This window comes from Papio anubis, chromosome 1, assembly GCF_008728515.1.
Source record: "Papio anubis isolate 15944 chromosome 1, Panubis1.0, whole genome shotgun sequence".
In the NCBI taxonomy this organism is placed as follows: domain Eukaryota; kingdom Metazoa; phylum Chordata; class Mammalia; order Primates; family Cercopithecidae; genus Papio; species Papio anubis.
In genome coordinates, this window is record NC_044976.1 from 17,430,245 (window position 1) to 17,457,503 (window position 27,259).

The 27,259-nt window shown below is 42.5% G+C and overlaps 1 protein-coding gene across 10 annotated transcripts in view; it reads right to left on the reverse strand.

Annotated features, from left to right (window-relative positions):
* Positions 1-24,990, reverse strand: part of UBR4 (ubiquitin protein ligase E3 component n-recognin 4) — a 139,984-nt gene extending 114,994 nt beyond the window's left edge. For all 10 annotated transcript variants that reach the window (XM_021942792.2, XM_003891221.5, XM_021942877.2 and 7 more), the window contains exons 1-13: positions 24,744-24,990; positions 15,428-15,525; positions 13,374-13,477; positions 12,332-12,461; positions 12,075-12,214; positions 11,480-11,582; positions 11,203-11,344; positions 10,663-10,787; positions 7,312-7,436; positions 6,356-6,415; positions 6,063-6,253; positions 515-614; positions 238-375 (exon numbers count right to left, since the gene is read on the reverse strand). In XM_021942792.2, coding sequence (XP_021798484.1) covers positions 238-375; positions 515-614; positions 6,063-6,253; positions 6,356-6,415; positions 7,312-7,436; positions 10,663-10,787; positions 11,203-11,344; positions 11,480-11,582; positions 12,075-12,214; positions 12,332-12,461; positions 13,374-13,477; positions 15,428-15,525; positions 24,744-24,919 — 1,632 coding nt within the window. In that variant the 5' untranslated portion in view covers positions 24,920-24,990. The remainder of the gene's footprint in view (positions 1-237; positions 376-514; positions 615-6,062; positions 6,254-6,355; positions 6,416-7,311; positions 7,437-10,662; positions 10,788-11,202; positions 11,345-11,479; positions 11,583-12,074; positions 12,215-12,331; positions 12,462-13,373; positions 13,478-15,427; positions 15,526-24,743) is intronic.
* Positions 24,991-27,259: the final 2,269 nt, after the last annotated feature.

A 27,259-nucleotide genomic window follows, 5' to 3' on the forward strand; every position in this document is an offset into this window, starting at 1 on the left:
GATTCAAATGTTTGGATAGATTCAACCCGTTAAGAATTTCTCACTTCTTCTACACCATTACCACAACTTTGGGTCTATAAAAATCATGGTGTATAGTCAGTCTCACTCATTTCAAGACGGTTTTATAGATATATATATCTATAAAATAAATATATTTATGTATAAAACATATAACATGTATCATATATAAATTATGAGACATTCTTCTAAAGTATCAATGGCTTGACTCCCACCCACCTTTCTGTAGGAAGTTGAAAGTAACGTCAAGAGCAGGTTCATCAGTGGGACAGAGTCAATCAGCCGTTGAATCCTCTGTATGGAAGTGCTCTGGGCCATAATGCTCAGGGCTGCAGGGGGGCCATCTGTCTCCCAACCCTGAAGGCAATGATATCAAAGGGCAATTAATGATACTACTCAGCCAGAAAAAACAACTTGAGTTGATGCATCAAGCTAGCTTGGCCAGAAGTGGATCCCGCAATCAATATGCTGGTTACCATGGGGATAACCTCCTCACCTTGTGAAGCGCCTCCACTTGTAGGTCTTGAAAGAGTGACGTTAGCAGTTTGATGGCATGGTTTGCCAATATTACTGAGAGTACCCCAAATCCCTGATGCCTACGCAAAGAAAAAGGAAAACACAATCCTTAAAATAATTAACAATAAATTACAACTTCTGAAAGAGTGCCATTTTGGGGTCTCAGACCCCTTTGAGACTCTGTGGACCTTTCTTCAGAAAAAAAAAAAATTGTACATACATACATCTGCATAAAATTTCTGAAGTTCACAATCTCCTTGAACCCCATCCACAGATGGCCTAAGGATCTGCAGGTTAAGAATTCCTGGACTAGGCTGGGCATGGTGGCTCACACCTTAAATCCCAACACTTTTGAGAGGCCGAGATGAGAGAATCACTTGTGCCCAGGAATTTGAGACCAGCCTGGGCAACCTAGAGAGGGAGACCCTATCTCTACAAAAAAATTAAATAGCTACCTGGGCGTGGTGGCATGTACCTATGGTCCCAGCTACTTGGGAGGCTGAGGTGCGCCACTGCATTCCAGCCTAGGTGACAGAACAAGACCTTGTCTTAAAACAAAAATAAATAAATAGGCCGGACGTGGTGGCTCATGCCTGTAATCCCAGCAATTTGGGAGGCCGAGACGAGCGGATCACGAGGTCAGGAGATCGAGACCATCCTGGCTAACACGGTGAAACCCCATCTCTACTAAAAAATACAAAAAAACTATTTTATATATATATAAAAATAAACAAATAAATCCTCCTGGAATAGAAGAAACTCCCAAATCGAAAATTTTCTAGAATTTAAACAATCAGTTCAAAGCTAATGGCATATGCAAAGATGCTGACTTTTAAATGTAGATTGAACTTTTAAAAAGTCATTGTTTTGAAAAGAAAAAGGTTAGAATTACCAACTTCTATAAAATATCTGGAAACAAATCTAAGAGAATAAAAGAGAGGCCAGGAGCAGCAATTCATGCCTATAATCCCAGCACTTGGGGAGGCCAAGGTGGGAGGATCGCTTGAGCCCAGAAGTTCAAGACCAACCTGGGCAACATGGCAAGACCCCGTCTCTACAAAATATGAAAAACTTAGCCAGACGTGATGGTGCACACCTGTGGTACCAGCTACCCAATAGGCTGGGGCAGAAGGATTACTTGAGCCCAGGAGGTGGAGGCTGCAGTGAACTGTGTTCATACTACTGCACTCCAACCTGGGCGATACAGTGAGGCTCTGTTTCAAAAAAAAAAAAAAAAGGAAAAAGAAAAAGAAAAGAAAATTAATTACATTCGAGTAAAGTGTTTCCCTCCTATCCAAAATGTCCACATAACAAAAGATTAATATATCTGATTTACAAGTTCATATAAATCAAAAAGAGAAAAGAACAACCACAGGCCAGACGCGGTGGCTCACATCTTTATCCCAGCACTTTGGGAGGCTGAGGCAGGAGGACTGCTTGGGGCCAAGAGTGCGAAACCAGCCTGGTCAACGCAGCAAGATCCCATCTCTACAAAAAATTTTAAAAATTAGCTGGGCATGGTGGTGCACACCTGTAGTCCTAGCTACTCAGGAGGCTGAGATGGGAGGATCACCAGAGCCCAGGAGTTCAAGGTTACAGTGAGCTATAATCCTATCATTGCTCTATAGCCTGGGAGACAAAGTGAGACTCCATCTTTGTAAAAATAATAATAAAAAAATTAAAAAGAAAATGACAAATACCAAAAAGAAAACCAAGGCAAAGGACATAAGGCAGTTTACAAAAGAAATACAAATGACTGGCCAGGCGCGGTGGCTCACGCCTGTAATCTCAGCACTTTGGGAGGCCGAGGCAGGCGGATTATGAGGTCAGGAGATCGAGACCATCCTGGCTAACACAGTGAAACCCTGTCTCTACCAAAAATACAAAAAATTAGCTGGGCGTGGTGGTGTGCGCCTGTGGTCCCAGCTACTCGGGAGGCTGAGGCAGGAGAAAGGCGTGAACTCAGGAGGCAGAGCTTGCAGTGAGCCGAGATCGCGCCACTGCACTCCAGCCTGGGCAACACAGCGACACTCCATCTCAAAAAAAAAAAAAAAAAAAAAGAAATACAAATGACCAATAAATACATGAAATGAAATACAATCACACTAGTAATCAAAGAAATACAAATACATGAAATATCATAGCATTTTCTCCTCTAAGATAAGCAAACATGAAGACTAACGATACCCAGTGTCAAAGAGAGCATGGGGAAATGGGCATATAAGCACACAGCTGGTGTCAATGTAAATTAGTGTTACTTTTCTAAAGAGTAGTTTGAGAAAACATTTCCAGTGTTTAAATATGTGAGCCCTTTGTCCTAACAATGGCACTTTTTGGAATTCATCCCAAGAGGATAATTAAATTCCCAAAAGTTTATATTTCAGGAAGTTATCAAAGCAAAATTTACCAAAACAAGACATTTGGAACAATCTAAATAAGTGCTTAGCAATAGGGGAATTAGGTAACTACAGTATATTTACATAGTGGAATACTGCTGGCCATTAAAAACTTAGACATTTTAATAGTGTCACTGAAAAGATGTTGCAGTATTTCATATACACCGATCTCATTTTTGTGAACTTACATAGTTTTTATATATGCACAGAAAAATGTCTGAAAGAATGTTTACCAATTTGAGTGGTAGAATTTGGGATCATTTTTACCTTTCCTATTTATGCCCATCTTTATGGCTTGTCACTTATACAACATACATGCATTCTTTTAAAATATGAAGAAACAACAGCCATTTTAAAAGCGTGACTGCGGCCAGGCGCGGTGGCTCACACCTGTAATCCCAGCACTTTGGGAGGCCAAGCCGGGTGGATCATGAGGTCGTGAGATTGAGACCATCCTGGTTAACATGGTGAAACCCCCGTCTCTACTAAAAACACAAAAAATTAGCCGGGCGTGGTGGCGGGCACCTGTAGTCCCAGCTACTCAGGAGGCTGAGGCAGGAGAATGGCATGAACTCGGGAGGTGGAGCTTGCAGTGAGCAGAGATGGTGCCACTGTACTCCAGCCTGGGCAACAGAGCAAGACCCCATCTCAAAGAAAAAAAAAAGAAAAAAACCGTGACTGCTACTTCTAAGGATATACTTACTGGCATTCTTTCATTTCCCTTTACAATGCCAAGAATGAAAATGGCCACTCATAAAATCACCAACTACCGTTTGCTCTGGAACACTCTCACCTCCTTACTTTGCCTAGTATCTATCGCCTTACCATGTCAATACCGGTTTCAGATTTCAGCTTAATTCCTTGAGGAAGCCTGCTCTGATGTCCCTAGCCAGGTCAAATGCCCCTGTTCTAATACTCTCTAGATACAATTTGACATGGCCAGCCAGATTGGCTCATGCCTGTAATCCCAGTACTTTGGTATGCTGAGGTAGGCAGATCACTTGAGGCCAGGAGTTCAATACCAGCCTAGCCAACATGGCGAGACCCCCTCTCTATTAAAAATGCAAAAACAAAAAAAAATCAGCTGGGCTGGTGGTACACACCTGTAATCCTAGCTACTTGGTGGCTGAGGCACAAGAATTGCTTGAACCTGGGAGGCAGAGGTTGCAACAAGTTGAAATTGCACCACTACACTCCAGCCTAGGCAACAGAGTGAGACTCTGCCTCAAAAACAAAAAAAAAGAAAGAAAAAGATATATTTGTATGGATATATACTTCATGTCTCTTGAGAATATGTCCATTTTTATGTTCATCACAGCACCCAGAACTAACACAGAGCCTGGGACAGAGAAGATGCTCAGAGGGTAATTTGTTAATGCAGTCCAGGCTGTGACCTCTTCCTGAAACTCCGGACTCACATATCCAACTGCCCACTCAACATCTGACATAGAGGTCTGACAGTCATCTTACACTCAGCATGGCCAAGATTACGTTTTTATTTCTTCCCCTTCCTCCCACTCAACCCACTCCTAAACAAGTGTTTCTGGTATCAGTAAATTATACAACCCAGTGGCCTCAAGCCAAAAAATCGTGATGTCATCTTTTTCACACCCAACATGCAAGCCATCAGTAAATCCTGACAGCTGTACCTTCCAAATATATTCCAATTTGACCTCTTTTCTCTGCCTTTGCCACACTACTCTATTCAAGTCACCTTCATATCTCACCTGGAATGATGCATTTGATGCTAACTGTTCTCCCTCCTTCTTATCTTATGCCCTGCAGTCTATTCTCAGATCACTAATAAATCAGGTTGCATCTCTCCCTTGTTTAATCCCTCTAACGGTTACTGACTGCGCACTTGGCCCTAGATGATCTGGCCACTGGCTACCTGTCTGACTAATTTTCTACCACTCTCCCACCTTGGTTTCTCCATTTTAGCCACACAGACCTAGCTGATCCCTCAGCAATGTCAATCATACTTCCATCTCAAACCTGAACAATTCTACCCCAAATACTTACATAGCTCTGTTATCTCACATACGGTCTCTACACCATGTCTTTGGAGCCCTTTCTGGATCATCCTAACTAAAATAATAGCCCTGGGCTGGGCACAGTGGCCCACACCTGTAACCCCAGCACTCTAGGAGCCTGAGGTAGGCAAATCACTTGAGGTCAAGAGTTCAAAACCCTGCCTGGCCAACATGGTGAAACCCCATCTCTACTAAAAATACAAAAATTAGCTGGGTGCGGTGGTGTACACCTGTAATCCCAGCTACTTGGGAGGCTGAGGCACGATAATTGCTTGAACCCCTGAATTGGAGGTTACAGTGAGCCACACGCCACTATATTCCAGCCTGGGCAACAGAGGGAGACTCTGTCTCAAAAATAAAATAAAATAAAATAAAATAAAATAAAATTAAAAATAAATAAAATAAAATAAACCCCTATGACTCTCTGGCCCCTCGTTCTGACATCTTTTTCTTCACAACATTTATATATGATTATAATCTACTCATTAGTAGACTTGTTCACTTCTCCAGATATAAAATAAACTCCATAAAGGCAAGGGCATCACTTTGTTTAGTGCTATATCCTCAATGCCTAGAATAGGGCCTAGCATATGATAGGGATTGAATGAAAAAATAAAATCCAGAAACACCTGGGCTTAGAAAACAAAACCTGAACAGCACATTGGTCATATCTCTTCTTTCAGAGTTCGTCAAAACAATAGCAAACATTACAGGAAGCAAACCAGCAGGCCCTAACAATATTCTCATCTTATGGGTTATACATGCAAGAACTCAACTCCAAGTCAAACAAGCCCGCTTTACAAGACAGAAACATGTTTTTCTGATTTGAACTTCATAAAATTCCTGAAATACACATTGCACAGATATTTTTCCCCTCTGATAGATGAGGAAATTGGATCAAAGAGAATAAGTGACTTATCTAAAAATCACCAAGCTATGTTGTGGAGATAACAGATCATGATCATTATCTTCGTTGTTAAATTTAAACCAGGTAGGAAGGCAAATTTTCCTATTGATACGAAGTCATACTAGCTCCCTGTCAATATAAAATGTTAGGGAAATAAAACAAAATATAAGTTACAATCAAGTAGACACATACCCTTTTCCAGGCCCCAGTTTAGGAGAGCCCACTCCCTCTTTAGTACGAGAAAGGATGTCTCTGACTCGGAGGGCGGCCAGCGGGTCCTTCTCTTTCCCCTTATCAGCCAGTGCAGTAGGACTGAGGTTCAATATGAGGAAAAGGCTGTTTAACAAGCACCAAGCACCCAGCAATTGGAAATTCTGATAGTGCTGTTGTAAAAGGCACAAAATAAAAAACATCATCATAGAGATATTCACATCTCACAGAGGACAAGATAGTAAGTATGCAGCAGAGACAGATAAGCTTCTTACCTCACCACCAGCTCGGCGAGAACTGCTGATTGCTTGTCCAATCATGTCGTAGATTTCGAGCTGTACAATATCAAACAGACACAAAAATCTAAACAAGCTGACAGATTTCATTATAAATGCTAAATCCTACCCAAATCAATTTAACTTGAAGAGTTCAATATCCTCTTTTCAATGATACATTCCATTGCACTTTCCTTGACCTTCACATGGCGCTGACTCCCTCTTTTCATGTGGATCAAATGTCACCATCTCAGAAGCCATCCCTCCTCCCAATCAAAAGCAGCATGCGCAGCTCCACATCAGATCACTTTTTTTTTTTTTAAGATGGAGTTTCACTCTTGTTGTCCAGGCTGGAGTGCAATGGTATGATCTCGGCTCCCTGCAAACTCCATCTCCCAGGCTCAAGCGATTCTCCTGCCTCAGCCTCCAGAGTAGCTGGGATTACAGGCATGCGCCACCACACCTGGCTAATTTTTGTATTTTTAGTAGAGATGGGGTTTCACCATGCTGCCAGGCTGGTTTTGAACTCCTAACCTCAGGTGATCCACCCACCTCCCAAAGTGCTGGGATTACAGGTGTGAGCCACTGCGCCCGGCCCAGATCACTCTTAATCACAATGTATTGTTTCAGTGCACTTAATCACTATCCCATATTTTCCTGTTTACTGCATTCCCCTAAAAGTACACTGACACACAGTAAGCCCTCAAACGTATTTGCTGAATTAATGGCTAATCTTTCAAGTGTGTTCTACAGAGATAGGGAAACAGCAATATACCAAATCAACCAATATACCAAATCAACAAGCTGGATGCCTACCTCTTAGACCTACTAGTACCCAGGGAAAGTAGTGTGGAGAATACTTTAAGTTCTTTGTTCTATCATGGAAGAAAGTGGAACTGGCCATACTCCCTCATTTGAACAATCAAGGTTCCCTTATCCCCAGATCTTTGGCTTACACATTTCTGGACAATTGTAGCTGCGTCACTTTCATAGTCATCTTCTTTGGAGCTCGTGGACCCTGTCCGCACTTGCTGGGCACTACCCACATGCAGGATGGCCATGCAGGTTGCCACACTCACACCTGAAAAAGAAGATGCACAGGTCTCAGCCATGGAGTGTACCCAAGAATCCACCAAAGCTGAAACACAAAAGCACAATCCACCCACAAGCAATTCCATGATTTGATTACTTAAAATAAACACCATTAAGAGCAAGACTAAATAGGTTTACCATACAATTCAGTAACCAGACTGCTAGGTATTTATCCAAATAAGCTAAAAACTTACACACACACACACACACATGAATGTCCTTCAATAGGAGAATAAACTGTGGTATATCCATACAATGGAATATTCAGCAATAAAAAGAAATGGGCTATTAAGCCATGAGAAGACATAGAGGAACCTATATGCATGCTGCTAAGAGAAAGAAGCCAATCGGAAAATCCGGCTTATTGTATGATTCCAACTACATGACATTCTAGAGAAGGTAAAACTAGAGAGAGAGTGGAGATCAGTGGTGTTACCAGGGGTCGAGGGATGGGGTAAGGAATGAATAGGTGGAGCAAAGGGGATTTTTAGGGCAGTGAAACTATTTTGTACAATATGGTAATCATGGATACATGACACCATACATTTGTCAAAGCCCATAGACCTGTACAACACAAAAATGAAACCCCAATGTAAACTATGGACTTTAGTTAATAATAATATATCAATATTGGTTCATCAATGACAATCTAACATACTAATTAAAAGTATTAATGATAAGAGAAACTAGCTATAAGGGAGAGGGAGTACATGGGAACCCTATAAACCTAAAATTGCTTTAAAAATAAAATCTAAGCCAGGTGAGGTGGCACAAGCCTCTAATTCCAGTTACTTGGGAGGTTGATGTGGGAGGATCATTTTCACCAAGGGGTTTGAGGCTACAGTGAGTTATAATTGGTACACTGCACCCCCGCCTGGCTGAAACACTAAGATTATGTCTCTAAAAAAAAAAAAAGGAATAAAAATAAATAATTAAGGCCGGGCATGATGGTTCACACCTGTAATCCTAGCACTTTGGGAGGCCCAGGCGGGCGGATCACCTGAGGTCAGGAGTCCGAGACCAGCCTTACCAACATGGCGAAACCCCATCTCTACTAAAAATACAAAAATTAGCCAGGCGGAGTGGCAGGCGCCTATAATTCCAGCTCCCAGCTACTCGGGAGGCTGAAGCAGGAGAATCACTTGAACCTGGCGGGCAGAGGTTGCAGTGAGCTGAGACTGAGCCACTGCATTCCAGTCTAGGCAAAAGAGCGAAACATCATCTCAAAAAAAATTACAATAATTAATTAATTAAATTTAAAATCTAGAGCCAGGCACAGTGGACTCAAGAGGCTGAGGTGAGAAGATCACTTGAGCCTAACAGTTCAAATCTAGCCTGGACAACACAGCAAGACCGTATTTCTTAAATAAATAAATAATAAAATCTAATAATTTGAAAAAATTAAAAATAAAAATAAATTTTAAGATTATGAAAAAAAATCCTATACCTGGAATTTCTCAAAGACATCATAGCCAAATTCCTTTCCTTAAATCAAATCCCAAGTGATCAAATTTTAACAAACCAGATTTGGGTAATCCGACTATGAATTTTTAAAGAATCTCTAGTCCTTACTGACTTGAATCACTTACTGACTGAGTACATTGAGAGCCATGTGAGGGTAACGAAATTCCCTGGAAATCAAAATAAATAAACCCCAAATTTAAAAATGGAAAATCAACAGTAGAGCACGAGGAAGCTCAATACTGGAAATTAGCTACAAGAGAACATATTCTCACATGTATCCTTAACTTTCTACTCTTAATGCTGCTGCCCTAGCTGAGGCCCTAAATGTGTGCTGCCTGAATGACTGCCAATTCCTCCTGAGTAGTTTCCCTGCCTCCAATATTTCCCCACACCAAATTACCTTGTACACTACTGCCTGAATGTTCTTCCTAAAATACAGCTCAGATCCTCTCACAGCTCAGAAGCTGTAACGGTCTCTACTATCTACAGGATATGGTCCAAATGACTTAGTCTGCATTTCTAATTGAGTCTTGCTTTCTGTCCAATTATACAACACCCACGAATAGCCATAAAACCTACAGACTTACTTACACACACAAACACACACACACACACACACACACACAAACTTATGCAGTATGTTCCCCCAAACTCTTGGATACTTTTTGTCTGCTTCTGCCTCTGCCTAGAAATAGCCAAGCCAAGATCCTACCTGACTTAAGATTCAACATCAAAACTCCTTCATGATTACTGCCTTTCTCAACTGAAAGCGAGCTCTCCCTCCCCTAAGCTTCCAAAGTACTTTCTCATCTCTCACTCAGTTTCTTTACTTACAAGTTATTTACTAACATCCTCTAAAAGACAGTAAGGTCCCTGAGGGCACAGATGCCTTTATCTTTATACTCTTATTCACACATAGATGTTCAAATTAAAACTATTCAGAGAATGTAGTGAGATCAACCTCAGCAATTTCGTGGTGTTTCCAAGGTCAGGTTTCCAAGACTATCTGCTCAAAGCTTCACTTGCAAAACCAAGTAAACTTCTAAAATCGCTATAACTTCCAAGACATACCAGAGATATGATATGTCTTGCAACTTTATGCCAAAGATCAGTGATCTGGGCTAAAAAGTCCTTTTAACAATAACTTAAAAGAGAGTAAACACCAGCTGTCAGGTCCTGCTTCAAAGGCAGTAAGATCAACAGGAAGAAAGGGGATTTTATGAAAGCTTAAAGAATACCATTCTTTGCATTTATCAGTATAAACAGATACCACCTGTTCCACAAAGCCTTCTTCAAACCTGATCCCACAGCAAGACTCAACTCCTTTCTTCTCTGTGTACCCAAAATATTCTATACTTCTCTTATTGCCTTTAATACTGTTTTATATTATACTGTTTAGCCTTATGTGTTCTCTGCTGCTCAGATGTAGCCTCCTTGAGGGCAGAGACTACACGTAGTTCATCTCAATATCCCAACAGTCTTTGGCACTTTGCTTTTTATATAGTAAATATTTAACATCTGCACATACTATAAAATAAAATATGCGTATAACGCAATGGCAGCAGTGAACCAACAGGACCATTTACAAAGATTCCTATTGAGTCCTCATTTCACCTTGATGGGACGTTAGATGATCCTTGAGGGAAGGGAGCAAGGGGGATGAGTAGAGTATTCAGAAGGATTTTCACGGTTTCCTGAAAGTATATCTGTGCTTGACAGAGAAAATGAGACCAGATATAATAAATTCTCACCTGCATACAGACAACTTAGGCTGAGGACTGTCACATCTTGTAGACGAGAAGGATTGAGAGGTTCCAACACAGGTAGAGAAAGGGTATCCAATGCCATAGTTACATCAATCACCAATGAATGAAAGCTGGAACACGACAGAGATCGACAAGTGTCTCTTAGAATCATTCACTTCTATAATGTGACAGTTAAAGCAATTACCAGCATGGGCCTGGCACAGTGGCTCACACCTAAAATCCCAACACTTTAAGAGGCCAAGGTGGGAGGATTGCTTGAGCCCAGGAGTTCAAGACCAGCCTGGGTAACATGGCAAAACCCTGACCCGACAAAAAATACAAAAATTTGCCAGGCATGGTGGTGTGTGCCTGTAGCCCCAATTACTCAGGAGGTGGGAGAACTGCTTGAGCCCAGGAGACAGAGGTTACAGGGAGCCGAGATTGCACCCCTGCACTCCAGCCTGGGTGACGGAACAAGACCCTATCCCAAAAACAAAACAAAACAAAACGAAAAAAGTAAAGCATGTGCACCGTGAAGCACCTTACCCATTACGAACAGCAGTGGCATCTGCTACTGTTGCAGGCATTATGAAGAAGGAATTAGCTAACACTGCATCTTGGAACCGATTGATATAGCGTAGGAAATATGGCAGGTTCAAACACACACGCAGTAGCTTCTCAGAGCCACCTAAATGAATGAAAACCACGACCTCACAAACAGGCCTTTGTCTGATGCTTGATTCTTATGCACATGACAGAAGCACACTTAAGGAATTTTTAATAGCCCAGAAATCAGCTTTCTGATAACAGTTGAGAGTCTTACCAAGCTCTTGAAGACTAGCCACGTTCTGAGCTATGAACACATTCTTGGTTTTGATAGCTGAGGCTTGATCTGTAGATGACTGCTCATCACTTTCTCCTTCCACCTGAAAAGGAACATAAGGCCTGTCAAGATACTATTATCTCTTCACCAAACCAACTGTCAAAAGTGAGCAGTGGCTGCATGGATACTCTCCAGACTCCCCAGTTAATGATGGGAAAATTTCTTACTAATGTTGGAGAAAATACAAGTTACATTTCCAGGAGAAGGGAAAAAAACATACAGCTTTAAAATATATATATCTTCTATAACCAAAATGGAGTGAGGCCTTTATATAGAAAACTGTACATATACCTTACATTTGTTAATTTGCATTGAGAGAAGCCTAGAATGGTTGTCAAAACAGTAGTAACTGTGGACAGAAGAAGGAGTTGGGGTGAATTTTACTTGCTTTATTTTGTATTCCTCAATTTCTTTTGTCCCACATATATGTATATCATTTTATATCGCAAACATAAAATACATCACTTTTTCTCCCCTAGTGTCATCATCTTAACAAATCCCACAAAGAAGAAGACATTTGACTAAAGAAACTTACCAGAGTCTGTGTACTGATAGGTTGCGATGCTACAGTTCTAGGGTTAAAAACTGAGGTCAACTGGTTCAAAAAATTCATCTGTACCTCCTTTTGCCTCAACTCAGGGCTTACTGGTGAGGCCAGCTCTTTCTGATCTTCCACTGCAAAATACAAAAGCAAAAAAAGGGCTGAGGAAAGTGCCACTAGAAGGCAAAGGTGCCATGGAAAAGGTGCCATGAGGGTGATCATGTGATCAGATCTGTCAAAGGAACACCCACCATCTGAAAGTGTCTTCACTGTTTGGGGCAGCTTGGCGGATTTCATCATTGCTGTAAATGTGATAATTTCAGTTCTATCTAGTCGGCTACAGCCAGTGCACAGGCCCTTGATTAGAAGAATCAAGTGTTTCTGAAAAGAAAACAAATGCAGTGGGGAGAGTGGGGAGGGATAGCATTAGAAGATATACCTAATGTAAATGACGAGTTAATGGGTGCAGCACACCAACATGGCACACGTATACATAGGTAACAAACCTGCACGTTGTGCACATGTACCGTAGAACTTAAAGTATAATTTAAAAAAAAAAAAGAAAGAAAGAAAACAAATGCAAATAGATCTTTCAGAAAATTCTACTCTTTGGGGAATTCTAACTGGCACAGGGTCAAATTTAGGTTCATATAAACACTAATGCAAAGACTGCAAGCTGATGTCCTTAGACTGTACGTAGCTTGCAGATGTCTTATTGTTCTCACAATATTTTTTTAAAATTTGAAGTGAATAAAAAGATTCACATGCAAATCCAAACTTCTCACTCTCAAATAATTCACAGTATAGCAACCTTGCACCTCCATTCCTGCATGGCAATAATAAGCCAGAGCCAAATAGTGGTTGGCCCCTGTAGTTGGGGCCTGCAATCTTCTCAACTAGCACACTTTACTCATTTTCTGTTACTTACCTGGCCAGCCTGGGCAAAATGGCAAAACCCTGACTCCACAAAAAATACAAAAATGTCCAATCCTTGAGAAGACTCTGTAGCCCCATGTACCAGAGGCCGGCAAAATACAGCTCCAATTCAACCACTGCCTGTTTTTGTAAATAAAGTTTACTGGAACACAGCCATGTTCATCATTTACATATTAATCTATGGCTGTTTTCACACTAAAAAGGCAAAGTTAACTAGCTGCAACAGATAACATACAGCCTGCAAATGATTTTCTATCTGGCCTATTACAGAAAAAGTTCACTGACCTCTGCTCTATGCCACTAGTCAGTCACAATACTGCTTTGGAATAGGGCAAGAAATGGGCCCATCACTCTCACCTGGGACACAGCACAAGCCTCATCTGGATTCTCCAGACGCAGGAGAGAAAACTCAATTAGAACTTTACAGGCCGCTGCCACTGACTGAAGTTGGTTCCGGGGAACTGAGAAAGTAATAAACATTACTTAATTTCAGACTGCTCAGCCTTGGTCAAGAAATCAAGCAAAGTAAGTATTGAGCTCTATGTCCAACATTCCCAATATCATAACAATTATTCAGAGCCAAAAACCCAAGGGGTGAACAAAGGTATTTTAACATCAATAACTATCAGATCAATTTATCTCATATTTACTAGAAATCAGGATAACTGTAATAGGAAATACATCACACCAGTGCAACGCACTTCAAATGTACTAACTCATCTAATTCTTAAACCAATTCTATGAGGCAGATATTCATATTATCCCTGTCCATTTTTAACAGCTGAGCTAACTAAATGACTTGACGAAAGTCACACAGCTAGATTTAAATCCAGGCAGTCAGCCTCTAGAGTTTATGCTCTTAACCACTAAACCAGGAGTGTGCAACCTTTTGGCTTCCCTGGGCTACACCAGAAGAATTGTCTTGGGCCACACAAAAAATATACTAACAGTAACAATAGCTGATGAGCTTTTTTTTTTTAAAAAAAAAAAAAAAAAAAGGACAAAAAAAAAAAATCTCATAATGTTTTAGGAAAGTTTATGAATTTGTGTTGGACCAAATTCAGAGCCATCCCGTGGCCCTAAGGCCATGAGTTGGACAAGCTTGCACTAGACGATACTACTACTCCTTCCCAAGGATTCTAAAATGACGTCCTGGTCAGGCGTAGTGGCTCACACCTATAATCCCAGCACTTCGGGAGGCTGAGGCAGGTGGATCACTTCAGCCCAGGAGTTCCAGACCAGGTTGGGCCGGCATGGTGAAACCCCATCTCTACCAAAAATACAAAAATTAGTCTCATAACCCAATCTCAAAATAAATAAATAAATGCATAAAATTTTTAAGTATAACTTAAAAAAATAAAATTACTTCCTTACATAAAGTTTCTCCAAGCTACAACTGATTTTTCTGCCAGTAGCCAGAGCCTGTATTAAACAGTATCTGACACTGAAGGATTACTCAGTAACTGGAAGAATTGTCTTGGGCCACACAAAAAATACACTAATTCTTCAGTGTCCTTTCAGTTTACTTGCTTAGCAAACTATTCAAATAAACAAATATGGTGACTCCTGCCTGTAATCCCAGCACTTTGGGAGGCCAAGCCAGGAGGATTGCTTAAGCCCAGGACTTCCAGACTAGCCTGGGCAACATAGAGAGACCCTGTCTCTACCAAAAAAAATAAAATATTAATTGCGCGTATTGGCTTGTGCCTGTAGTCCCAGCTAGGACTGAGGAGGCTAAGGCAGGAGAATCACTAGAGCCCAGGAGTTCAAGGCTGCAGTGAGCTATGATCACACCACTGCACACCAGCCTGGGTGACAGAGCAAGACCCTCTCTCTAAAAAAGCAAAATTAAAATAATTAGAATTCTTCAGAACTATTTGAGTCAAGATTTTAGAAAAGTGTAAAAATTCAGAAATGTAAAATAGGGCTTAGCCATTTTGGGGGTAGAAAAATGAAGAAACTAGAGAACTGAAGTTGAAATCCTTTCATATACCAGAGAACACAAGGGAGAATCCACATCCTCACTAAAACCAAATAGGAAATAGAGCCTTGAGTGGCTGCTAGCTCCAGAGGTCAGTATCCACCACCCTCTTCCCCAGGAAATTAACACACCAGTAATTACATGAGAAATCAATAAAATGCTTTGGATTAAGAAGGGAAAGGAGGTTGACTTAATACTTATAAAGCAGGTGTCCAAGCCAAGTAGTTTTAAAATTCCACTCGGTTAGCCTAGGTAAGGGAATCTCTGGAGCCTCATCCTAGCTGACAGTTGTCTCCGCTCTTGGGTGAGCAGCTTAGGAGTGCTAAAACCTAGACTTCATTAACAACTTGTTCAGATACACTAACAAGAGGATAAACAATTCCCCTATTCACAAGCCCTCAGAAGGCAGGGACAAGAGTGGAATACTTACTGAGACTGCAAACTGTTGTAATATAGTGTGTGGAAAGTGCAACAAAAGATGAGTAGAATGGCTCATATTGCTTCTCATGGTGCAGGATTTCTGATTCACTGCAAAAATAATAACAATTCAGCCAGCATCTACTTAGCGCTTACTATGTGCCAGATACCCCTTTATGGATATTACGTTATTTAATCCTCACTACCTGGTAGATAGTATCATCAACCTATTCCCATTCAAGATTGGGAAAGATGGGGTGGGCGGATCACCTGAGGTCAGGAGTTCAAGACCAACTTGGCCAGCATGGTGAAAACCCATCTCCACTAAAAATACAAAAATCAGCTAGACGTTGTGGCATGTGCCTATAGTCTCAGCTCCTCAGGAGGCTGAGGCAGGAGAATTGCTTGAACTTGGGAGGTAGAGGTTGCAGTGAGCCAAGATTGCACCACTGTACTCCAGCCTAGGTGATAGAGCAAGACTCCATCCCAAAAAAAGACTGGGAAGGTGAAGCTTAGAGAATTCAAATTAAATATCTCATTCAAGGTCATCAGGCTTAGGAAGAAGCAGAGACTAACAAACAGAAAACATTTTCAAAGTCAAGCAGAACTAATGAAATGCAAGTAAAGACCTAACAGGATACCAATCTATTCTGTATTACTGGCTGGCAAAGACCGATCACTAATATGCCTTCATTATTGATAGCCAAAAAGGGGCAGACCAGAGTACTCAATATACTGTTAGTGGGAATACAGATTAAAGTAACCAATTTTAGACCAAATAAGGCTGGCCTGTAATGTGGTAACTTAAAAGGAATCAACAATTCAAGATAGGAAGTCATATGATGAGTGCTAAAATCCAAAATTCACTGGATAACAGAGTCATCCCCTACTCCATCCCTCTGACTGTAGACTAAAGCGAGATCACAAAAGAGTCAGTGATTTTTTTTTTTTTTTTAACCACATCCTTTATCCTTAGCTGGGGAAATGCCCTATTCTGAAAAAATCTAGAGACCAACTAGGTTTAAAGGCTGGATACATTTAAAGTCATTCTATCAAATCAGGTGCTAATCCACAATTGATGAAACATGGGCTGGGCAAGGTGGCCGGCCGGGTATGGTGGCTCATGACTCCAATCCCAGCACTTTGGGAGGTAGAGTTGGGTGGATGACAAGGTCAGGAGTTCATTCAAGACCAGCCCTTGGCCAAGAAGGTGAAATCCCATCTCTACTAAAGTTACAAAAATTAGCAAGGTGTGGTGGTACACGCCTGTAATCCCAGCTACTGAGGAGGCTGAGGCAGAGGACTGCTTGAACCAGGGAGGCGGAGGTTGCAGTGAGCTGAGATCGGGCCACTGCATTCCTGCCTGGGCGACAGTGAGACTCCGTCTCAGAAAAAAAAAAGAAACATGAAGGTAAAGCAAAGACTAAAATATATTTTATTAAATGGAAAGAACAACAGTGTGGTTGAATAGTTTCCTTAGTGAGTCAATTCCCAGCAAGAAGTTTCAACCTATGGCGGGACGCATTGTAGCTGGTGGCTCAAGCCTGTAATCACAGCACTTTGGGAGACAGAGGCTGGGGGATTATCTGAGGCCAGGAGTTCGAGACCAGCCTGGCCAATATGGTGAAACCCCGTCACTAATAAAAATACAAAAATTAGCCAGGTGTGGTGGCATCCGCCTGTAGTCCCAGCTACTCATGAGACTGAGGTACAACAATTGCTTAAACCAGGCAGGCAGAGTTGCAGTGAGCTGAGATTGTGCCACTGCACTCCAGCCTAGGAGAAAGAGTGAGACTCCAACTCAAAAAAAAAAAAAAAGAGTATCAACCTAAGAAGGGAAATGTAAACAGAGTGAATACTCCATTCACTGCCTGCAAGACTATCTACTTGCCAAATGAACACAAGAGCCAAAAGGACAAGTCACTATTTGGAAGGTGCCAATGTCAGTGATGAATCACCTTAAATAACACTTGAAAGTCTGGCATTACAAGCACTTTGCTATATGCAGAGCAAGGATAAATGGGTATGTATCAAAGATTAGTCCCTAACTCAGAATAACTCCTTCACCAAGAAAAAAAAATATTTATGGAGCATCTATGATGTGTGCAAGGATCCTCCTGCTAAGTGAGGGTCATTTTCCATTTGTCAGGGTACATAAAAAGGAGAAAATAAAAACCTTTCTACAAAAAGTAGCATTCAAAAGTTCCTAGTGACTAAACACAGTTTTAAGGCTCACATGTACAGCAGAAAACTCCCTACTAAATCCCCATTTCTACCTCATATACTTAGTTTTTCCTTTACTTCCAGCCTTATACTTTCTTTTTTTGAGATGGAGTCTCGCTCTGTCGCCCAGGCTAGAGTGCAGAGGCATGATCTCAGCTCACTGCAACCTCCGCCTCCCGGGTTCAAGCGATTCTCCTGCCTCAGTCTCCTGAGTAGCTGGGATTACAGGTGCGTGCCACCACGCCCGGCTAATTTTTGTATTTGTTTTAGTAGAGACGGGGTTTCACCATGTTGGTTAGGCTGGTCTTAAACTCCTAACTTCATGATCCACCCGCCTCCGCCTCCCAAATTGCTGGGATTACAGGCATGAGCCTCCACGCCTGGCCCCACCCTTATACTTTCTTATTCGTTTTTCTAAGGCTTTCCCACTCTGACATTTGATGTTATTTTACCGGATTTATTTACCTTTCCTGATTTATTTCCAAAGTTCAGAGCTGCTTACCCCCACTTTTTCCACCTGAACAGGTTTACCAAATCTAAGAGAAATACTGCCCACCCAAAGGATGGACTTAGCCTATTGCTTTCATACCAATTCTGAGAATGAAATATACATTTAAAAATATATATAGGAGTAAACTCATTTAATTGCCTGGTTCAGTATCATCCTATTGTGATCTAACGAACCCAACTTCCTCCCCTAGAAATACATAACATCCTTATTCCAATAAAGAAACAGGAAGAATAATGCATTTTGGGAAAAGACAGACATTGGCAGAGGAAAAATGGAACAATCTTCAGTTCTACTTAAAATGTGCATTGGACAACTAAGGATAAACCTGGGGAAAAATTGGTTTTGAAGACTTGAAGGAAGAAATAAGAAGTAATGGACATTGTCATATCTCTTGATTTTAAAGAAACAGTGTGCATGAGTCAGCTAATAGGGATGTGCTGCCATAATTTCCAACCTCACTCTCATTCCCTGAGAAAATGATAGACACCAAGACACCAGAGAATAAGAAATGGAAAAACGGAACAAAGGACAAAAAGTTGAGTAGGAAGGAGAAGAATGAAGAAATGGAAGCAAATATAAAGTACAGGAAGGAAAATAAAGAGATAGACGTGAAAATATGTCTTTGCTCTAATTGGTCAAGTATCTTCCTGAATCACCTGCCGCTCCTAATGAACTGCAACAACAGTACTGCTGAGCCTGAAACACTGTGGATAGACAGAGAATCTGAAGCTTTTATACTCTATACCAAATAAATGTGATGCAGAGTACAAAGGGAAACAGCAGCTAAGCAGAGAGGTCAGAGAAATCCAATTTGATGTGTAAGTGAAAAAAGAACTGGCAGCGTCTGGAAAAATCTAGATCTTTTTAGGAAGAAATGGGAATCTGAGGAGGGGCATCATAAAAGACTAAAGATTCACTTCCCTTCTCCCTCCTCAATATCATACTATCAATCTTTTTTGTAAATGGTGGAAACTTCACAAGCTCCTTTCTCAAGTATATATACAATCCATTATGCTTATTCCTATCTTTCTATCTATAATCTGCTGCATGTTAACTGAAGAACTGAAAACTGTCTTTCAGATACTTCCCTCATACTCTTGACAAATCTGTGGTTAATGTGAAACTAAGACATAGAAACAGGAGTCAAAGACTAATCTCACAATCATTATCTATCTTTTGGTGGTGGGCTTTTTTTTTTTTTTTTTTTTTTCCTTTAGGTCATTTATCAATTTACATCCTATTGCTTACAAATTCAAAAGATCACAGCATGAGTGCATCCCTTTCTTCCCTTCAAGATTTTTAGGAAATTACTGTGCATTATCTAGTGGAAATGTTGTAACAGTCTCCCCCTTCCAAAGTAGGTCTCTTTGCCCTTAAATTCTAGCAAACATCTGGAAACAGAAACCTCGAACAGGTTTATCATTTAAAAGGCCAGGTCAGCCTAGAAAGAACTGGCTCAGAGAGAAGGAGCATATTTCTTTTTATCTACAAAGAGTCAGTCAAGCTGTCCAATGATAACCATGCTAACCAGCCTATCTTGCACAGAGTTAAGAAAGGAATTATCTATACCTTAACACAGAAGGCTACATTCAGCAATGATTATACTAACTAATCCCATAGACGGCATGTGCTCCATTGAGCTAGTTCTGCTCCATTTCTGGCTTGGAAAAGTAACAGTGTGTTTAAAATGTTCTTTAAACTATGTATTAAGTAACAGTGTTAGAAAGAGTTTAAACTGGGCCTAGTGGTGGGAGCCGGTAGTCTAGCTAGCTACTGTAGCTACTCAGGAGGCTGAAGTAGGAGCATCCCGTGAGCCCAGGAATTTGAGGCTACAGTAAGCTATAATTGTCCCACTGTACTCCAGTCAACAGAGGGAGATCCCATATTGTTTTCTTTTGTTTTGTTTTTTAGATGGAGTTTTTATCTTGTTGCCCGAGCTAGAGTGCAATGGTGCGATCTCAGCTCACTGTAACCTCCGCCTCCTGGGTTCAGAATCAGTTCTCCTGCCTCAGCCTCCCGTGTAGCTGGGATTACAGGTGTTACAGGCGCGTGCCACCACGCGTGGCTAATTTTTTGTATTTTTAGTAGAAACAGGGTTTCACCATGTTAGCCAGGCTGGCTCAAACTCCTGACCTCAGGTTATCCTCCCGCCTTGGCCTCCCAAAGTGCTGAGATAACAGTCGTGAGCCACTGTGCCCGGCCAACCCTGTCTCTTAAAAAAGAAAAAATATTTTAGTAGTCTTTTTAAGACACGCTAGCTAGCTACATGCTATGGAAAAAATCTTCCCTTTAAATAAATTCAGATATCTTTTTCTTTTAAAAAATCGAATGACTTGAGAGTATGCTTTCCAACTTATCCATGTTGATCTATTTCTCCTCTGTTTCAGTTTGGTTGCAAAGTCAAACTTAAGAAATAGGGGTTAGACCTAGGAACGTTTAATCTACCTTTTCTTCAAAAGGTCAATTTCAATATAAAAAAAGGTAGAATGTGGTGTACTGAGGAGTCTTGAGCACATCATCGTTCTCAATAGTCAAGAGACAAATACAATGGATAAGCAGGCTACCAGGTAGAAAGTAATAGCTGGCATGATGGAGCCAGGATATCAAAAACGGAAGCAGATAGTAGACTGCAACAGAAAAACAGATGGTCCCCGGTGACAAGGAAGAAAAAACATGGCAGGCTTAACAAGAGAAAGAAACCAGGAAACTGCAGAAGATGGGAGTGGCAAGCACAGAAATAAAGTAGCAGCCTAGACGTCTCAACCTCTGATTAGCTAGAAAACAAGGACCACCTCAGCATCTACAGTGTTGGCTTTGATCTGGTACTACAGCTTCCTAAGCAAGACATACTCCCACAATTCTGAGACCTTTACTTTTTGGAAAGACAAGTAAATAAAACCTTTGGGCCGGGTGCAGTGGCTCATGCCTGTAATCCCAGCACTTTGGGAGGCCAAGGCAGGCGGATCACCTGAGGTCAGAAGTTCAAGACCAGCCTGGCCAGCATGGTGAAACCTCATCTCTACTATAAATACAAAAATTACCAGGTCTGGTGGCGCACGTCTATAATCCCAGCTACTGGGGAGGCTGAGGCACGAGAATCACTTGAGCCTGGGAGGCGCAGGTTTCAGTGAGGTAAAATCATGCCACTGCACTCCAGCCTGGGTGACAGAGCAAGACTCTATCTCTAAATAAATAAATAAATAAATCCTTTGAAAATCAGAATAATGATAGCAGGGTATAATCTGTGTGCTCCAAGCTAGGGGTTGGCAAACTATGGTCTGCAGGCCAAATCCAGAAAGTCAGCTGTTTTTGTATGGCTAACAGCAGTTGGAAAAAAAAAATCAAAAGAATAGTTTGTGACATGTAAATATCACATGAAATTCAAATTTCACTGCCCACAGACACAATTTTAAACACAGCCATGCCCATTCATTTATGTATGGTGTGTGGCTGCTTTCACACAATGATGGCAGAGTTGAGCAGTCCACACAGAGACCACATGTCCCAAAATTATTTACTATCTGGCCATTTACAGGACGTTTGCCGACCCCTGCTTTATAACAAACTGAACACTTGATACGTTTAGCCGTTCTCACTGTAAAGAACTTGTAAGCCAGGTATTTCTTACGGAAATTTTTCTTTAGATCATACTCCTCTCACACAGCCTGCAGAGGACACATAGGCTTTCAAAGTTAACTGAGCTCCAAAAACCAGAAGACTTAAAAGATCTTGCCCTCCGGCCAGGCACAGTGGCTCACGCCTGTAATCCCAGCACTTTGGGAGGCTGAAGTGGGTGGATCACAAGGTCAGGAGATAGAGACCATCCTGACTAACACGGTGAAACCTTGTCTCGACTAAATATACAAAAAATTAGCTGGGCATGGTGGCACGTGCCTGTAGTCCCAGCTACTCGGGAGGCTGACGCAGAAGAATGGTGTGAACCTGGGAGGTGGAGCTTGCAGTGAGCTGAGATGGCGCCACTGCACTCCAGCCTGGGTGACAGAGCAAGACTCCATCTCAAAAAAAAAAAAAAAAAGGGAGATCTTGCCTTCCAATAAATGCATTACCAAAGGGCCATCAGTTTGGACTTATTTTCTTTTTTTTTTTTTGAGACGGAGTCTTGCTCTGTGCCCCAGGCTGGAGTGCAGTGGCGCGATCTCGGCTCACTGCAAGCTCCGTCCCCCCGGGTTCACGCCATTCTCCTGCCTCAGCCTCCTGAGTAGCTGGGACTACAGGCGCCCGCCACCTCGCCCGGCTAATTTTCTTGTATTTTTAGTAGAGACGGGGTTTCACGGTGTTAGCCAGGATGGTCTCGATCTCCTGACCTCGTGATCCGCCCGTCTCGGCCTCCCAAAGTGCTGGGATTACAGGCTTGAGCCACCGCGCCCGGCCTGGACTTATTTTCTAAACCATAAAGAGAGATCTTATTAACATCTACAAATACAACTCTTGATTATCTGTACAAACAGACGGTATGGCAGAGACTACTACCACATATATAGCAAAATTCAAACCTAGTGATGTATTTGGTTGGAGGGTGTTCCTTAAGTATTACAGCTTTAAAGGCGTGGCCCCCAAATACAGGATTTACGGAAGGGTATCAAATTATTATTATAATAATAACAAATTATTAATACTTTATAAGCTATCCAGCTCATGTCCAGAAAAACATAAAAGCAAATGTTCTAAAAAGACTGGAACGTTACTGATTCTACATAACATGAGTATGAGTCAGGAAAAATACTGCCAATCCAAACGTTTAAAACAAAAAGCAGCTACATAATTTGAAAGTAGCATATTTGAAACCTGTTTACATCTTCAGAACATTCCTGGCCTGATGATCAGATAAGAAAACCCATCTGTGGCCGGGCGCGGTGGCTCACGCCTGTAATCCCAGCACTTTGGGAGGCCGAGGCGGGCGGATCACAAGGTCAGGAGATCGAGACCATGGTGAAACCCCGTCTCTACTAAAAATAGAAAAAATGAGCCGGGCGCAGTGGCGGGCGCCTGTAGTCCCAGCTACTTGGGAGGCTGAGGCAGGAGAATGGCGTGAACCCGGGAGGCGGAGCTTGCAGTGAGCCGAGATTGCGCCACTGCACTCCAGCCTGGGCGACAGAGCAAGACTCCGTCTAAAAAAAAAAAAAAAAAAAGAAAACCCATCTGTAAAGCTGACTGTGAAGCTACCAAACCCAACCATTATTTTATTATAATTTGTTAAAAACTCTGCATACAGGTCAGGCACGGTGGCTCACACCTGTCATCCCAACACTTTGGGAAGCCGAGGTGGGCGGATCACAAGGTCAGGAAATCGAGACCATCCTGGCTAACATGGTGAAACCCCGTCTCTACAAAAAATACAAAAAAGTAGCTGGGCGTGGTGGTGGGCGCCTGTAGTCCCAGCTACTCGGGAGGCTGAGGCAGGAGAATGGCGTGAACCTGGGAGGCAGAGCTTGCAGTGAGCCGAGATCGTGCCACTGCACTCCAGCCTGGGCGACAGAGCAAAACTCTATCTCAAAAACAAAACAAAACAAAACAAAACAAAAAAAACTGCATCCAAAGGATTACAAGCCTAACAACAACAAAGCACAAAAACAAGCAATTTGTCAAACCATGGGCCTCCTTTGAGTAACAAATAGCAATTTCTAACCTCTGTAGAGCACCTAGATATACCCTTGTCATCATGAAGCTAAAATGACCCAGTTAACAATTGCAGGGAGTTGCTGAAATGAGGTATGGCTAGAAAAATGAAAGTCAGTCTGGCTTTAAAAGCAAAAATCTACCATTAAACTAATGAAAGACTGCTCTGAGCACAGTATGTCAGGAAAAGGAAGGCACTCTGAGATCACCATCTGTGTACCTATATAATAACTCTCAATAGCTAAGAATCGCTGTGCAAAAAGACAAAAACACACAAAAGGAAACCAATAGATAGTACCGTTTGTAAAAGAATGTGATGATATTTTAATGCAAGGGGGATGGGAGGCAGAGAGAGAACACACACACCACACATCCTCTGGGAAATTGACCTCTCAGACTCACACACTGAAATGTTTTTAATCAAAGACCGATACAGTAGGAATGCACAAGAAGTGCAACGTAAAAAGAGGTCATCAATGGTAGCTAGTGGCTTTAGTCACAGAAATAGCACGTGCCCCCACTGATTACAGCACCGCGGGGAGACCGTTATTAAATTATACCGTACGGCTCCGCTCCGGCCCAGGCTAGTGGAATGAGTGCGGGCGAGAAATGCAAACTCATCTGTGACTTGACCCAAGGGGCAGCCCCGTGAACATTCCCTTAAGAGCGCGAATGCATCTCAAAGTCACTCTCAACCGTGCCCGGCCACGCCCTCCCGCAAGGGAGGCCGCAAAAGTTTTGCTCGAGAGGGGAAACTGAGGTACAGGTGATTTACATGGGTTGGCGGAAGGAAACCCGGGCAAGCTCTAGTCTCCCGGGACCCGGGAACCCCGAATCCGTGGCTGGAGCGGAGATCCCCAAGGGTCAGGGGGCGGCTCGGGAAGCGGGTCCAGACGATCCGGCTCGAAATCCCCTCCCCCCCCCCACAGCGTCGCCCGCCGGAGCCGCCGCCCGGTACCTCTCGATGACTGAGGCCACCAGCTGCGGCAACTCCTTCATCTCGAAGGCGGAGTAGGACGCGGACAGCAGGGGCCGCACCGCCACCTCCCAGCCCGGGGTCGTCTCCGCCCCCGTTGCCGGGGTCCCGGGCGCCAGCGCCGCTGCCGCCGCCTCTTCGCCGCCGCTCGTCGCCATCTTCCGTCGTACTACTGCGGCTCCCTCCGGGGGCTTGCCACCGGCCCAGCGCCGCCTCCCGGGAGGGGGCGGAAGTGACGCAATCTGTCGCGTCAGACTGCGCGCCGCCGTCATGGGTCAAAAACGCGACGCGCGGAGCGGCCTTTCCCCTCACCGGGGTCGAGCCGCCGCGAGGGAACGGATCGTAGTCGCTGCGCCTGCTCAGAAGGTAGCGCAGCGGGGAAAGGCGGGAGAGCGTTAACTTCTGAGCCTGCGCGGTGGGAGTTGCTCGAGCAGGTGGTAGCGACTTGGCTTCCGGGCAGCAGGGAAAGGTGAGTTGGGGGCATGGGTTCAGTGGGCAAGTCTAGGGCAGTGGAATTGACTACGCCTCGGCGAATAGAATGGCCCTGGCCTGGGACAGCTAAGGACGAGGAGAGGAGACCGAAGCCTAAAACGCTTTCACCCGCTTCTTGCCCTGCCTAGATCCCCCCGATAGTAATACTAAAGCGCGCCACAGTTTACAAAGCTTTCTCCCTCCCACACCACCTTCTAACCACTGATCCATATTCCGTTCGCGCTCAAATCTCTTCTGTTTGGATTGCCCTCATTAACAATCTTACCAGCTCGTACAGTGCATCCCTCTTTGTAATTTGCCACGTATGGTTTCGTGTTCCCCTTTTTTCTACTGACAAGGAAAGAATGTAAGCTTTTATTCACAGATGTCTGAGACTTTTGCTGGTAAAATGATCTGGCTGCAAGATCTAAGAGGGAAAAGCAGTGTGCTCGAGGAGAGGTATTCGTGCATTAAGAACAGTCCTGTGTGTGAGATATTGGTGGACAGCTTCAAGTTCTAGACCTGTGGCCTGTGGTCTACAGCCGGCCTAAATAAGACTTCGAAGGAACTGTGAAGACGCTTTCAAGTTCCTAAAGCCCTGAAATTCTCCCCCAAGTTTAGGAAGAACTTTTGTTCTTGGTGTGTAACACTGATAAATGAATTGGTACCTAGTGATTAATCTGCACTTTTATTAAGATATGACATACTTTACCTTTTTCGAGACAGGATCCTGCTCTGTGGCCCCATAGCCCAGGCTGGAGTGCAGTGGCAGAGTTGCAGCTCGCTGCAGCCTCCACCTCCCTGGCTCAAGCGATCTTCCAGCCTCAGCCTCCCCAGTAACTGAGACTATACAGGTGCAGGCCACCACTCTTAATTTTTGTTTGTTTGTTTTTACGAGAAAGGTAGGCCAAGCTGGTTTCGAAGTCCTAGATTCCTCCCACCTTGGACTCCCAAAGTGCTGGGGTTACAGGCTTGACCCATGCGCCCAGCCTGCATCTTTGCATTCGAAATAAAATTCTGTCAAGTTAAAGCCAGTCTTGGAGGAAAATGTGGCTTCGATGACAGCAGTAGGGGTTTTCCTTCAGTGCCTACTTACCAGAGGATAATAATAACAGCAAGTTTCTTAAACATAAAAACATCCGAAATGAAAAAGAACTTCCCATAACACTATAAATATTGCATGATTTCAAGATACTGAACCAGAGCCCTCAAGAAAGGCTGGAGACCCAGAATTTTATAATGACTTTGGGACATTAATTTTATTTTAACCAAAGGACAAAAGTAATCTGCAAAGACTGTCTTGGAGAAATTTCAGGAAATAAAAGATCAAATGTTTCTGCTCTCCTCCTTTCCCTCTCCGAGAGAATAAAAGGCAAATGCAAACTGTCACAGGGAAATTTTCACCTGTACCTAAATTATTTATTATATACTTTATATTTCTGGTTAATAGATTGGGAGAGAGCACTCCAGATAAAGAACTTCCCTTATAAATGCCACATTTATTTCAGTACTGGAGGTTCGGTCTTGTGTTGCCACAGAGATTTGGAATGGCATCTATGTTATAAATTTAGATGACAAACAGACTAATAAAAGACTTCTAGATGAAACACATGCTTCTAATATTCTGGTCCAGAAAATAAGATAGAAACTAAAGAATAATAAATAACTTTTATGAATTAACTGAAGGACTTAAAATACTAGTTCCATTCTAATAAGTGCCTGCCAAGAAACTGAAATTGAAAATGATCAAAGACATGATACAGTCATGTTACAGGGAATTCAATGAAGTAAAAATGGCAGACATTGATGGATGATATGGTTTAAAGATTTGTGTAGAGGCAGTGATGAGGAGGCCTGCTGGGAGCTGGAAAAGTTCTGTACCTTGACACAGTTATGTTTACATGGATGTGCACACACAGTAGTCACTGAGCCATGATTTGTACTTATGATTTGCACACTTTGGTGGTTGTAAATTGTACATCAATCTAAAAACAAATGAGGTCAGGGTGCCTCACTACAGGAGCTTC